General features: G+C 40.6%; 1 protein-coding gene across 1 annotated transcript in view; it reads right to left on the reverse strand.

Moving 5' to 3' along the window:
• Window positions 1-2011: 2011 nt before the first annotated feature.
• The window catches only part of BCL2 (BCL2 apoptosis regulator), a 96003-nt gene continuing 82117 nt past the window's right edge, over window positions 2012-15897 (reverse strand). The window contains exon 2 of the mRNA XM_023919803.2: window positions 2012-6726. Within this exon, the coding sequence (XP_023775571.1) occupies window positions 6592-6726 (135 nt within the window). The 3' untranslated portion in view covers window positions 2012-6591. The remainder of the gene's footprint in view (window positions 6727-15897) is intronic.

Below are 15897 nucleotides of genomic sequence, written 5' to 3' on the forward strand. Positions count from 1 at the left end.
ATGCAGATGAGGGCAGGCATATCCAAGAGGCAACTCAGTACATTTAATACAAGTTTCATAAGTCAGTACCAGAATAGGTACTCCCACTGGAGAAGAAGAAGCATCTTCGAGTGAACTAATCCAGAAACACTCTTCAGTATAGTGCAGGATAGCAAGGAGACCTTTAGAAGTCTTAAAAAAAAAAAAAAAAAAATTAGATACACGTTTTTAACTGACATGTATTTATCCCCATGAGATTTTAGTGATCCATTCTGAACATTTTCAGTACTTGTGCTCAATTGTAGTGGGGAGCAGTGAACTATAGCCTATGATGGGATGCTTCAAGAGCTGCTTTGTTGTTTGTCCCTCTGTGCAAATCAGTTTCTCATAATGCATAAATCTTGACTCCATTGTCTTTTGCCAAGAGTAACATGTCCTCAGAGGCAGTTCTGGATACCAAAAAGTTAGTTCCAAGCAGAAGGCTAGCTCCTCCTAGGGTCAGTTGTTACATAAAACTTAAATGCCATGCAGCTGGTACCCAACCATTCATAGTGGAATGAACTTCACTTTCTACCACTTGTAGACTCCCATTAAACAACTGAGGAGGATAAAAGCAGGAGTGAAAGGTACTATGGGATGGAGAGCCTGCTACTGCAGAGGAACAACTGGATGCTGCTGCCTGTGCAGCTTCTGTGGAGACCTACAGTGCTTGAAACCACTTGGGAATGTTTTGAGAAGGAAGCTTTCTGGAAGGAAGCTCAGCAAAACTTCTTTTCTTTAGGGTGCTCCTACCTAATTTTCAGACAGCCAAAACCCACCTTAGTTATCAGGTCTAATGTTATTTTTGTCTTTATCCAGACCTCTTCTGTTCTCCCCATCTGCTCACTGTGCTTGGTCCCAGTGGTAAGGTAAGCACTTAATCCCAGGTGCTGTTCTGTTAGCTTTTAAGAAAAACTGGAGTTATCTGACTGGGCAGAAAGAGAAGAATCCCTGAACTAATTTACCTGGTTTTGCTGAACTCACATCTTCCTCTGTTAGGTTTTAGCTAGAAAAAATGCAGCTCTGGGACTGCTCTCCTTCAAGTCCTTGTCTTCTTTTTTTCAGAAAATAATGGCAGAGAGAAATGGTAGTACCTGCCATATTACAATGTGGTTTACCTTCTACCTTGCAAAGGTTTAATAACCTTGCTCTCTGCTGTACAGTTAAATCCCAGAGGCCAGAGGACTGAATCCATGCATTGCATTCTGTTGCTTCTTCTTTCTGTTTCAGGCTGACTTCCTTTACCTTCTCTGTCTTCATGAACACAGACAGAGGGATAGATGTTTTGTACATGTGCCTGAATTGTGCTTGAAAAACATTAAACTATGAACCTGAGACACCCATAAAAGTGCATCCATGGCAGCACAGTGCACACGTTTCACTGCAAAACCCCCTCAAGAAGCTGGATAAATTCTTAAAGCAGTTAAGAATTACCTCATTACCTGAACACATTTAGCTATGTTCTACCCGAGTTAAAGCCACAGAAGGTAAGAAGCAACCCTTGTGAATCAAGGGCCAGTTAAACATGAGCCTGTAAGAAGCAAAATATCAAAACACTTTTTGGAAACCAGTCATAACCACAGGAAGCCTTCAGCAGTAACAAAAATATTTCTTTTGCTCCTGTTGAATGTTGCTTGTGTATTTCCAGCTCCTGTTTGCAAGAATGAAAACCAGTTTTAGCCAATAAATAGAAGAGCCTTGCAGCACTTTCTGCAAGGCATCAAATGACCGGGAGAGCAGAAGGAGTGACAATGTCCTTGGGTCTCAAAGTGCAGGCTACACCTGGGGGCTGTATTTCACAACAGCAGCAGCTACTCAAACCTGGGTCACTGCATCTCCACAAACAAGTCTGGTGAGTATTGGCCACTGCTGAGCAGAACAGGTGAACAGAACTATCAGGAAGGAAACATTATGTGTCATTTGTGGGTTTACACTCAGAATGTTTGAGTAGCTTTTCATCAACAAATCCTAAACAATGCAAATACAAAACAAGTATCTCACAGTGTGCTTTTATTATTTTTTCACAATATAAACTAGACAGACATGGAAAGTTTAATGGCAGCATGTTCTTATAACATTTTAAAGACAAAGAACAACATAATCATATTAAATGATGATAAACTGACAAACTACATTACCATACATACATCATCCAAAGGTACTGGATAAACAATATCTGCTTATGTACATTTATGCTGGTGATAATTAAAATTCAAATATTCAGAAGAAAAAGAAAAAAAAAAACTATTTAAATTATAAAAATATATAGTTTTTGTGTGGAACTCTTAATGCTGTATTACTTTTTGAAGATAATTTCATTGTGATGAAGCTGTATTAACTTAGTATAGAAGTGTGATTTAAACCAAGTACAGATTAAATTAGCTCTTTTGTCTTCCTTGTATTTAGCCTTGTTGGAAAGAGAGATAGGAATGAAAAATAAAGCTGGGCTTTTGCAATGAAAAAGAATTTTCATGCCCATAAATTAAAATATGTATAATTTTTCATATGGTACTGAGCCATAAACTCATAATAGAAATGAATCATTTTCTAGTTTCTTCAGAGATGGAGAGAGGAAAAAGAAGAAAGGCTTTTAACATGCTACTTCACAATACTTTTAATCAATAGGTTTGTGGGGTGCAGGTGCACAGCTAAGCAGTGTCATGCTTCAGGGTCAAAGCATGCAGTCCAGACTCTCGCTGCCTCAGCTGTGGGGACTGCGAGGACTGGGGGACTGGGACCGTGTTCTTTGAACTGCATCACCTTCGTGTTGCCTTTGCACATCTGGTTTCAGACTTCTTTTTTCATAATTGTTCCTTCTTAGTGCAAAACTACTCAGGCTATATAATCCCCAATCATAACAGCAAACTGATGAACTTTTACAACTAGATAATTTTGTAATAATTTACATGTAATTTTGAAATTGCAAATTTTTACTAATTGTAGCCACGTAGTGCACACACTTGTAGCTGCTTTTAGTCAACAGTTATTTTCAGACCATCTTGGATGAACTCCTGCAATATTTGAAACTGAAGGTTTTCTTACATACCAATGTCATTCTCCATATCTTCCAGCTCCCTTTCTCATCTGTATATTCTCTATCACCTTGTCAGCCCCATTAGTCCTTTGGTGGATCCAGTGCTTGTTCCATTAAGAAATGTCCTCTGTATCACCTCTAATTTCAAAATACTTTTGCACATTTTTTTCATCTGTTCCTAAGTTACTGATTTATGACAGATCTCAGGTGATCCTACAGATTTTTTTTTCAGAAAGAAAATACTTTCCTTCATTATTTTCTTAAAAAACCGAGAGAAGAAGTATTAAAGACACCTAAGGTGAATATAGCAAAATCTAGTACTTCTCTTCGATGCCTATGCATTTGCTGTTTTTAAAAAGACTGCCTTCAACATTAACCAAGTTCTATAGTGAAAAATAATTGTGGGTCTCTGCAAGCTTTTTCTCTGCCCTTGTATCATCCTTTTTCAATGGAAAGGATGAAAGATAAACAAATTCCAGGTAACACTCATCTTTAACCAGGGAGATGTTTCAGTGATCTCTCTATTTCCCTTCACTTCTTGACCTCTTCCTTCCTTTTTGACTTCTGATTCTCTACACCTAAACACTTCAGAAATGTCCCTCTTTTTAATTCTTTTTTTTTCTTTTACAATTTGGATATGGTGGGAGTAGTCAGATGTCGGTGCATACACAGGATGGATTTTCATTGAAGCATAGCCTTTGAGAATGGAAGTCTGTAAGGCATTTTGTGGAGAAAAAAATGTTACATGGAAGTGTAATGAAGAATAGGAAAGACAGGAACTATTGCAAAAGAAATGCAGGAGAAGAGAGGATTTTATTTAAGAAGTTCAAGCTTTTATATACATTCAATGTTTCTAAAATGTTTTCTTAATAAATGTATTATCAACTATCATTATACCTAATGCAGCCACAATACTGTACTATTCTGCAGTCAGGATGGGAAAACTCCATTAGCTCTTTAATAAAATAAAATCATCAACAGTCATCAAGACTCTTCTCTTTGCCTGGCACTAACAAATACACTGGGAAGTCCAGTGAGTAGACACAACAGAACACAAAATCCTCAGTATTCATTTAATTGTGTATCATGTGTCGTCTTCATATTATTTCTAAAGCAGCTTTAAAAAACTTTAGCCATTGGAAGGTATTAAAAACCAAAACCCCATTCAAATTATCTTGGTATTATAGCAGCACTGGAATTGATACTTTTTACTACTTTTGACAATGTAAACCTTTAATAAAACAAACAATGTTGAAACAATTTGAGGTCTAATAGTTCATAAACTTTAATGGGCATATGGGCACAAATCGAAACGAAGACTAGATTGTGAAATGAAACATAAGCTCAATAGCAGCCAATTCCAGTTGTGCAATTGGCTGAAAACAAATTCAGTTTGTAAGCTGAGATAAAAAACAAAGCCCACACTCAATCCACAATACTCCTCAGTTCCTCTGATTTGAAATATTTTTCACAAAAACCCTACATGACCATGCCCACTTCTTACAGAAACACTCTGAAAGCACTGCAGGTACTATTTGTTTGACAGTGGGATTCTTCCATTTCCTTTAATCAAGCATAGTTCACATTTTTGTGTTCTTAGAAATAGTTCCTTTCTACATTTCTATAAAATTAAGTAATTTCAAATCTGAAATGTAAGCTTGCTCCATCTTTGCTCATACAAAGTGTAGGTGCCATGACTAAATAGCAGTAAAAATGCTGAGATGTACAACTCTTAAAAAAACCAACCAAACATAAAAGCAGCTTTGAAGACACAACATCAACTACAGCCTTAACATTGAACATATTACATTCCCGAGTTACTGGAGATATTTTGCATATAATGCCACAAAGTTATTCAGCTGAAATCTTGAGGTTGGAGCTACAGTTTATTCGCTGCGTGTTTTTCACCCTTTGAGCACTTATGTATTGTATGGTACTTTTTATTCAGAGCTTTGCAAACTTTCCTTTTATATCTGGATGTCCATTTACCCACAAATCCCAGATTTCAAAAGTTTCCTAGAAAAAATAGAAGTGCAGGATTTAAAACATTTGAAGCTGGACATTTCCATGACTCAGAGCAGCCCCTGGGACTCGATGCTTCAGAGTCTTCGGTTTCCAGGGGACTCCTGGCCCCCATCGAGCTCATGGAAAGCCCTGCTTTGAACACAGGTCTGTTTATAAAACTGTATTATGTACTCTGCATTAATTTTACTTGTGTTGCATTTTGTAACAGGAGCAGATGACTTCACACCTCCCACTCCCCCTTTTCCTTCACCCTATTTTCACTTGAGATGACAGTAGGCACCTGCACAAGAGAGGTGTCAAAGAGTCTCTGTCCAGAGAGAGGATTTCGAGTTTCGTCACCAACTTTTCTTCTGCAGACAGTCTTAGGAAATTATTAGCATGAAAATATTTTGAGGGCAAGGGGCAGGATGATAAATCTCACTTTCCTTTCCTGTTATGAAAATGAACTTGATTTTGGTGTCCAGTTTGATAAACAAGGATAGTCAGAGCTAATCTGTAACTTAGCTGAGGTCTGCTTTTTGCCAAATAAAATTAAGATCTTTTTCAACTTTCAGGGATTTAGAGACCACATCTAATTGGTTTCAAACCCCTGGAGGAACTCTGTAAGCAAGCAGGATTAGTTGCAGATATGAGCCCACTAAAGTGGGACACAGGTCGGGTCTTCAGACTCCAGCTCTGCTCTGTTGAAGCAGGCACTTAAGGTCTCCTGATGTTTCTGTGTCAGTAGCCACAAAAAACATTTTTCTGCTGAGAAAATCATTGGAACAGCAATTTCCTGCAAGCCCCAAAGATTTAACTTCACACTTCTATTAAAAAAAAAGTTGACATGTATTGTGTGGGTATTGTGGTTATGATGTGATGGCACAGCTGGTAGCTTGAAAACGCATGTTTAAAAGGCATAGGCAATCATATTTCCAACTGTTCTCCTGTAGGGATAGCCGAGTGTCCTTCAAGAAGTTTCTGTCTTGACTCCACATATGTACCATGTTGAATTGTTTACTACGTCAGTTCTTGCCAGCAGGACAGGGTGAGAACTTTGTTCATGCTGACCTTGTCTTTCAGATCCCTCCTGGAAAAAGCTAGGAAATTCAACACAATTTGGCAGTTTTTAGCAGCTCAAGTAACTGCCCTTGTAAATGTAAGCAGGTAGGTCTTTGTCAGTATATTCGCTCTTCAGAGATAAAATAATCCAGCCAGCGGCATTAATTAAAAAAAAAAAAAAAAAAAAGAACCTAAAATACTCTGGGGCTCATTAAAGTTAAGAATAACAACATGATGTGATGACAGATACAACTTGCTGAGGTTCTGAAAATAGCAGGTTAAAATGTAAATATCTTTTAATAAATAATTTTCCGGCAATGTAAAAATAAATGATATTTCCTTTGGCAGTAATAGCTGATTTAATCTTTCGCTGGGAAGTTGCTTTGCTCATAAAATATCATTGTGCTACAGAAAAAAAAATATTATTTTGTTGTTTTGAAAGACTTGTGTAATCCACAATAAGCTGGGTGACTCTACTTATGTCCGAGATAAGCGCCAAGAGTGATGCAAGCTCCCACCAGAACCAGACTCAGGATAGTCTTCAGAGAGATCCAGGAGAAATCGAACAAAGGCCTCATATTGTTGCCATACAACTCCACAAAGGCATCCTAGAAAGGGAAATAATGAGAAAAGGAGTATCAGAATTGCAGTTACTGTTTTTCTGGGAGACGGGGGGAATGGGGAAAGGGAGGCGACTTCTTCACCCTCAGGTGTCACCCAACAATCCCAGTGGCACAAGAAGACCACACAAACCTATTAAAATAGTGATTTGGGAGCTCTGGTTTTTGTGCTTAAAAGAAAGTTCTCCTGCTTATTTCTTTATAAATATTGCTGAAATTACTCATGGTTGTGACTTCTGCTTTAGACGTGCCCAGTCTAACAGAAAAGACAGAAGCAGCATTTTAAAATACAAGTTACCACTCTTTTGGGTCCTAAATGTTGTCTATACAAACATACACAAAGGAAGCAGATGAACCTTCATTCTCCAAATCTTTCATTTCCACTGGATAAGGAGCACCTGTACTGCAGGTCAGCTTTATTGAAAATAAGGCAGTATTTGTTTACTTCTCTTGGGATGGGCTCAGAAGACTTTGTGTAGTAGCCACAGATGTTTCTTCCATATGAACTGAAGGTGTTAGGGTTGTGTTACACCTGTGATAATCTTTCACAGCTGTCACCCAGAAGGGTGAAGCTGTGCTCCAGTGCTCCAGGAAAATCTGGTCATGCACGTAGGCACTACATGGAAAGGCTGTTTGAGTAGCAAAGATCAAGTTTTTGTGACTCATAAAGACAGTGGGATTTGACCGGGCAAATGATTGTATTGATGATACTCTGCACGTAATGCCTTTCTTTCAGGCAGCAATTCCTAACGAGCATGACGCTTCAGAGCATTCCTGAGAGACAGATAAATCATACTGCATGGCAAAGAGCAGTAAATAGCCAAGCCGAATGACTTTAAAAATGTGACAAAACTGATAGCATCATTTATGGCAACTTTTTTACTGTGCAGCCAACTACGGTCTGCTCCCAAGCTATAGAAATAAGCCCATGGAACAGCTATCTAATGTGATGGTTTCTGTCACTACTTTTATTACCCTAGACTTCCCATTTTTGGTAGAAGTTAACAGTCTCTATTAAAGTTATAGTGCCTTTAGCTGTTTAGCAATGTTACTATGCTAGGAGGTAACCTGTCTTACATATATTATGGTTTACAGCAGGAATTGAGGAGAGAAAGATGTCCATTACTGACGCAAACCTTCCAACCGAGTTAATGATAATCAACTTCTGTAGTTAAATTAGCTTCCCTCATCAGGCATCTCCAGTTATTGTCAGAAGAGGCGCGTTTGTGGTTTTACCACGAGAGGGCGTGTAAGGTTTTTTTAATATTTTGACTTCTATTCACTAGATGTTGAGTGAGATTCAAATAAATAATAGATATTTGCTTCCAAAATGTGTTATTGCATTAAGTAATATTGGTGCATGTTGTAGGTCAGAGTGGATGTAACTAGGTAAGACTTGGTAAAAGAACAGCCACGGGCTCTGGCCAAGCGAGTGACATGAAAACACGTCTGCTTCTTGCTATTTCTCAATGCTTGTTCCTCTAGGCAATCATTTTCCAACTTGTGTTTCCAAAGGTATATTCTTAAGTGAAATCAGCTTAACCTTTTGTGGGGAGGATGGAATGTTTCAGTGCAAACTCTTCATTTCAGAGAGAAATCGGTTGCCTGTTTTTTTGACATAGACATTTGTAAATTCTGGCCTTAATATTGTGCTGTGCCGTTGCAGAGCTGAAAAAGCACACTCAGTTTGCTGTGCAGCTCTTTGGAAAGCTGCTTTTATTTCTCCTTAAGGCTATGAAGTAACACAATATCCTAAAATGTTACAGACTGGGCTAAATCCTGTTGTCGCCAGTACAGACTCACTGACTTCCACGGGAGCCTTGTCTGTATAGGGAGTTCAAGACTGGGCCTTATAAAAATACAACAAGGGTAAAGTTCAACACTTGGTGATATTATTATGGGTGGAAAAGAGAGGAAATGAAAAGAAAAAACCCTCATGGAAACGCAAGTCATGTGAAAACATTTAAATGTTATGGTTTTCATGGTTTCTTTCTGTGGGGAAGGTCTCACTTCTGTATATTCATGACAGTTGATCCATACACAGTATCAGTATCAAAATGAGCATATTTTGTGCCTCCCTTCTATCCCAGTTCAGGAACATTCCTCCCAGTTTTTCTGTGAGACCACTTCCAATGATTCCATAGAGCTTCTGGTATTGGGTACGGAGATGGACACAGGAGAACAGTAAAACTTGGACACAAGACAAAAATATGGCATAACCTATGGCTCAGAAGAGGAATGTTAACAAAAAATGTGCAGCATGCAGTACTTTTTTGTCCGAGATTATTACAACAATAACATGAACCCAACCTAATGGTGTCTGCACTATATATTACAAGTAGCTCTTTATGATCGTTCCCCCTCCCCTTCTCAAACATCCTGATTAGGCCTATTTCCGAAGCTTGTTTGAACAGCCTGTCACTATTTGTTTAAGTTTCAAACCTGTTTTAAATAAACACATGTCCATTTTATGTACTAAAACAAGGGGGGGTGGGAGGAGGGAAGTACGACCCGTTGCTGAAAACTATTTTAGCACAAAGAGAACCCTAAACAGAATCTTAACTGTTTCATAAGGTTTTGTCTTCTGTAAACCCATGTATTTGTCACTGGATTTTTGTCACCTAGACTGCTCTGTTTAAAATAAGAGAATCCCAGCTAAAATAAATAAGATTAGGAAAATTGTTTGAAACACTTGAGGTCCTTTGAAAAGGACTCTTTATAATGAAAGCAAGGGTCCCCTTGGCAAATAGACCGAGGCAAGTTCTGGCTTGGTCAACCTTTCTGGAAGTCTTACACAATTGGAAAGAAAATCGTTGCAGACCTTGCTTTTAAGACCTTCAAAATTTAATGGGAAGTTATATCCTGGATGTAAAATTATATCGGGGCTGTTAAAAATTATATGGAAAAGAACTCTTCATTCAGCTCTGTAAGTTTTTAAAAAGCCATTTCTTAAGAAGCTTTTATTAAGTCAAATCAGTCTGTTGCTGGATTACTGTGCAACTTCATGTTGACCATTTCTGTGAAGCAAGAAAGGTGGTGGTGGAGAAGGCAAAGATGCTCTGCCTGAATTCTTCTTAGGCACCAAAGCCCCTGAGATGCCTGCTTTACCTTGCCTGCTTTGGCTGGAACCCACGAGGATTGCCCCAAGAGACAATTGCCTTACTGCCTTCCTGCCCACTGGACTATATATGCTCATAGAGAGCATGTTCCTGGCCAGAGTTCCAGGGATTTGCAGAGAGCCCAAGACAGAAGTGGAGTTTGTGACTCTGGGAGGATTAGGAGGCATAGTAGTGCACTGAGTCAGGGCAGTCTCAAAACAAAGAGATCACACTATCCCGGTCTTCCGCTGGCCCAAATTCGGTAGCTCTGATCCAAGAAACAAATGTCATCTTTAATTACACGGGCATTCTTTGCTTGTGGAATGAGCCAAGTTTGTTCAGCCTCGGTCCTTTTGCAGCTCAGCTCGCACCCCGGCCCGAGAGGCACGGCTCCTCAGTCGCAGAGAAGGACGTACTGAGCACAGGCTGAGCCCAGAGAAGCATGATGGATCTGATGGCTCCTTACCAAAAATGTGGAGGGACAAGGCAATTTCTGCCTGTCATTTCTGACCGAGGGGGCAGTGGAGAGAGCAAACATGAGGAAGTAAACGCTTCCTTTTTCTACCTGAATCAAACAGCTGGTGAGGAAGTGACTTTATTTCCCTCGTTATCATTGGGTTGGCAGGATATCCTCTTGAGCCACATTGAATTGAATGAAGAGCCAGAGAGACTTCCATTTTACTGTACGGGAATTGCCTCTCCGCTGTTTTACGCTGCCCTCTGTGTGACTCCAAAACAAACAAACAAACAAGCACACACTAGCCCCCAGCTTTTGAAGAAACTCGCACAGGTCTGAACAAGGCCACTTTGCCACCCAGTACGGGGCAGGAGAGGGAATGGCATGCACTCTGATGCCAAGGTTTGGCAGCTGAATGACTTTTCCCTCACTCCAGCCTCCACACGAATGACATAAATTCTCATAAAAGCTTTTGTTCCCGCATGGTAACTCATTTCAGAAGGAGTTTGGGGAGGGAGAGACGGAGGGGGTGGATAGAGCTGGTTAAATCGTCCCATGTTTTCTATGCAGTGAAACCTCATTAAAATGTCATCTTGCAGCTAACGAGAAAAGTTCTTGGAACACAGAAAGTAGACAAATGCGTAGCTGTTCTTTTCCCAAAGAGTTTATGAGTCTTTTATGCAAGCCTAAGTCGTAAGTACATGCAAATAAGGGCAGCTGAGCCCTTGGCTGTGCTGTGCCAAGGTGTGGCTTTTCACAAGGCCCGTATCTTTAGAGAGGCGGATATCTTTTTACACCTGGGAGTGCCGACATGCTGGTAGTCCTGCCAGGTGCACATTAACAAATTATAATGGGAAGGAAAAGAAGGTGTCACCACACAAGACCTGCTGATCATGGAAAAAGAACCTGCCTAGAGAATGGCTTTGGCATGTGAACCTCTGAACCAGTTCCCATCTGGGTTTTTTTTCTTTCCCCCTTCACCTTTGCTCATGGTAGAAATTGGGTCTATTTTGGAGGCATGGTTCTGTGGTGAACATGGCAGTTAATGGTTAATTGTTGGGCTTGATGATGTTAGAGGTCTTGTCCAACCTACTATGATTCAAAGATTCTGTTTTGAATTCTCTGTTTCTGTAAGGCCTGAAAAAGTCTTAGGTTTGCAGCTGATGTGTTAGATGCTGGCTGCATAAACTTTTTAATTTTGTTTCTCCAGTGTTGTCTGAGGTTCCTGACTTTGAACAAAACTGGTTTTCATCACAGTAGTCTTGCCTAACTTCTTTGTTCATTGTCCTTACTATCTATTTCTATAAATTCCTGCATCAGTGTGCCTCTGATTTTGGGGATCTCACTGTAAGGCTGTGTGAACTGGCATTAGTGGAAATACTATCTGCATGACTGGCTAAACATGTCACTCAAATGGAGACATCGAAGGAGCAAGGACTGACTGTGGTTAGGCTTGCTCATAAAAAGTGATGCATATGCTTAGAAATATATAAATGTGAGTAGTAATGGTGATGACTAGTCCTCCTGTCTGTGCTCCTAAAGAGTGACCTGCTGGCAGGCAGGTTTTCTCAAGACCCCTGCGAGATGAAGGGTAAATCCAAGCTTTGAGGAATAGTCAAGCCACATCTTTAAACACAGGATTTGTAAGGTGTTGATCACTCAGCTTGGATGGAAATCCATTCAGTGTTCAGACTAGGCAACATTCTTGTCAAACCAAGTCAGCATGAGAACTGTTTCAGTAATTTAGTCTTGGCGTCTCTATTTAATTCATTTAGACGTGGTTCTGCAATATGCAAAAGCCCAGACCTAATGGAGGCTGCCTTGTTCTCTTATTCCTGGAAAGGCCCACACTATAAAATGAGGTATTTCTGGCATCAGGATAGCAGCTGTAATGTCACTGCTGCAGCTAGCTGGTTGTATTTTATGGGTACTACTTCTGAAGGAGCACTATTAGCAATTATGAGAAATTATGAGAAATTATGAGAAATTATGAGAAATTATGAGAGAAAGAAGGCAAGAAGGCCTTCTGGACAAAATACTGTGTTCAAACAACACAATCAAAGGTACTCTAATTCTTCACAGTTTTCAGATCTTTTGTTGGTTGATAGTCCTACTCAAATAATTTTCTGGTTTATTTAATTTTCTGAAGGTATCTTACTTAACCAGAGCACTACAAAGTATTCCACCTAGAAAACAAATGTATCCCTACACATGAATCTCAGTTGCACTAAAACTAAGTCATTACTGGGCCATATTCTTCCCCAAATTATCAAACCTATTCCAAAGACTTTACCTTCACATGCAACAGTAAATTAAGCGACACCCATTTGTGAATTTGTGAATCCACTTTGAAGGAGAGAGCAAGTGTCACAGAGCTGCTGGGGAGACTCATCTCACCCTGTAACATCGCTCTTATACCTGCATTCTCGGAAAAGAGGCTGGATGCATTAAGATCCCTGTCAAATCTTCAGAATGGCTTTAAAGAAAAGAATGACAAAATGGGCTTGAATGTCAACGCAGGCCTGTTTTTCTCTAAATCTTAAATTCTCTGTCTTGCTTGTGACTGGCTTTCAATATGAGTTCCCTTATACTGCAAATAGCCCAGCTAATTTAAAAGCACAGCTCTGAAGATTTGTCTACAGTGGGTGCTGCACTGACAGTAGAGGGAAATGTGAACACATCCCCCATTATATTCCTTGCCTGCTCCAGCTGCCTGGGTTTCTCTTGGGCTGCTGCAGAAGAGTTAAATCGTGTAACCGCCTGGGAAATGGGAAATGAAAGTAGCTGCCTGTAGAAGTGCTCAGAGTGCTGTGGCACAGCATTTGTCCTCCAGGCCACAGAGGCTTTCATTTAACAAGTGCATCCAGCGGTGCCAGGCTCAAGGCACAGGTACGAGCAGAGGCAGAGAGAGGATAGCAAGGTGTCAGCCTGGGGAGGCACCTGGCTCAGGGTGGCCTTGGCCAGAAAAGGCTGAGTGCATGTGTGAACCAGATGGGTGAAATCCAGCTGGTCTGAGCAGGTTGTCCCATCGACTGCACCACGAGGGACCAGTCATGCATTTTTCTGCTGCTTGTTTTAACATCCCTCAGGGATATGGTCCATCTCATGTTTGTTGTTTCAACACTCAGCTCTGATCAAACCCCTTCGGCCTGACAAACTCGTGCTCAGCATTGTGCAAGAGTAGCACAGAGCTGGAGTGGTGGCCTGGCTGTTCCATGGTGCTCCGTGGGACACCATGGTGCTCCAGCAGCAAGAGGCCGTGCAGAAGTGCCACCCAATCCTCACATGACTTGATGCAGGCACTTGCTTTTTTTCTGAATCTTGTGACAAGCAACAGATTTACAGTGCCAGTGAGACATACAGCTAACATTACACTAAAGAAACCTCATGATAAATCTGCAGTTTAATGAGTAAGTGCAAAAAAAGGCCATGCTGTAGACTTCAATGGACAGCTACATTTCTACCACCGGCCACCTGGAAAATATGAATTTGCCCTTGTGTTTTCTTTGGCAGCCTAGACCTCATTAGTGGCTCAGACCATTTCTGCTCACCTGGAAAAGCCTTATTTGAGGCAGAGAAGAGGCAGCATTTTTTTTTTTTTGTCATTTCTGTCTTTTGCCATTTCCTAAGTCAGCCCTCCCACCAGGAGCTGTGGGAGGCAGACAGGTCCTGGCAGTCTGTTGGAACACTGGAAATTCTCCTCTCCAATGTGGTACACATGAGAATGGGGCCTCTTGGTGTCTTGATCCATGTCCTCATCAATTCACAGCTAAGTGATAATGGGAAATTAAAATAAGGGGAAGTTCCAGGTCTACATCTGCTCAGAATAGATTGTTTTTAAATGGGTGGCTCCTCCCACCCAACTTTTTGCCTTTCTGTCCTGTTCAAACCTTGCACAAAAACCTGAGACCTGTAGTGAAATGGAGGGTGAAGGAGCAGGGAAAGGAAGGAGCAAAGTCTGTGTAGACTGAGGCAAATAGAAATTTGGACAAGATGAACTAAGTGGGACAGGTGAAAACTGCTGTCAAAAAAGCTGAACTTTTAAGCCAAGATTGCTTTATGTGTTGCCTTGCCTTATGGACGAGAGCCCATAGGTTAAGGTGGACTGCTAAATCTTCAATTTTTGGGTTCATCCAGAAAGTCCTTTGGTAAATGTTATCAGGTAAGAGCTAACAGGGGCACGAAAAAAAAGGACCAGTAGGGGTGCAGGAATACAAGTCACAGAGTAAGAGACTTTGTTTTGTTATTCAAAACAGCTCAAATTCATTTGCATGCACAGTTGTAATTCATTAACTATGACCATTGGATTTATTTAAATGCCACCCAGCAAAACCAAAATATGAAGACCTTATAAAAGGCAAACCATCTCTGCCTGTCGACCTCCAAAACCAACACCAAAACATATAACAGGCATCCTGCAGGAGGACTGGGATCTTCTCCCATTCAAAGGAAGTACCACCAGGATGTTGGAAAGCAACACACCTCCTATCCATATGTGTACTTTAATTCTTATGTAACAAGAAATAATGTCTTGATGATATAAAAAAGGGCACAAATTCTGTGTGCTTCCTATTAGCAGAAAGCTCTTAAACTTAAAAATACTAGACATTGGTAGCAGGAGAAAAAGTGCTGTTCTTTAAGCACTTCAGGGGCTTTGCTGGTGTCACTCTTCTGGCCACATTCCTTGATGGAAACATGGCTTATACCAGCTGCAAGAGTCTGCCAGCATGGTTGAAGTACTTCCCAATGAGTTATACTGGCAAAAGCACTCCTCTCTGGTCTAAGTCTACCTAAGTCTACATAGTGGGGAAGGGAATCATGCCAAAATAGTTATCTTTGTAGGCTAGGGATGTGATTTTTTCCCCATGAGATAGTTGTGCTGGCCAGACTTTGTCATGTAGACCCTAGGAATTTTTATTTGCAAAATAAGGCTGTAATTTATTTTAACCAGATGTTCAGCACTGATCTGTGTCTGTGCATTTACAGCACACTCCAAGTAATTTTTACTGTGAAAGACACATACCTTGGACACTGGTAAGATTTTTAAAACATAATACTGAAACTTTAAGACAGTGGCGGGCTTTTCTTTCTTTTTGTTGGTAATGGGTAGCCCCCAGTGAAGTAAGCTGGTGTTCTGGGTGTTGAGTTTTGCTCCTATCAATCAGATTCCCCACAGGCCCTGAATGGCCAAACTCTCAGCTCTCCCAGGTATCAGAAATTCACATCAATTGCTGGAGCAAGTCATGCAGTTCCTTACAACCTAATGGTTGCTGGGAGAATAGAGTGAGAGCTGAAATGACCTAGGATCTCTCTTTTCTCAGTAAAAAGCAGGAGGTACGAGTGCCAGTCCTCTGAATAAACAGACCCCTCTTTGTTTTCTTTCATGCCTGGTGTTCTTGAGGGGAGGCAGGGGCTGGTTCTGCTACAGGACAGTGATCATCAGAGTGGTCACGTAGCTGTCACTGGAGCCTGATGTACCAACCACTATCAACAAGTTACACATCCTTGGGAACAGCTGAAATACAGCTTAGCCTGCATTCCTATGGCCAGTCACTCAAAACAGAAACTAAAGGATTTAGCTAACTGCTGCTTTTTTTTTTTTTC

Source organism: Cyanistes caeruleus, chromosome 1 (genome assembly GCF_971803275.1).
Source record: "Cyanistes caeruleus chromosome 1, bCyaCae1.hap1.1, whole genome shotgun sequence".
NCBI classification, from domain to species: domain Eukaryota; kingdom Metazoa; phylum Chordata; class Aves; order Passeriformes; family Paridae; genus Cyanistes; species Cyanistes caeruleus.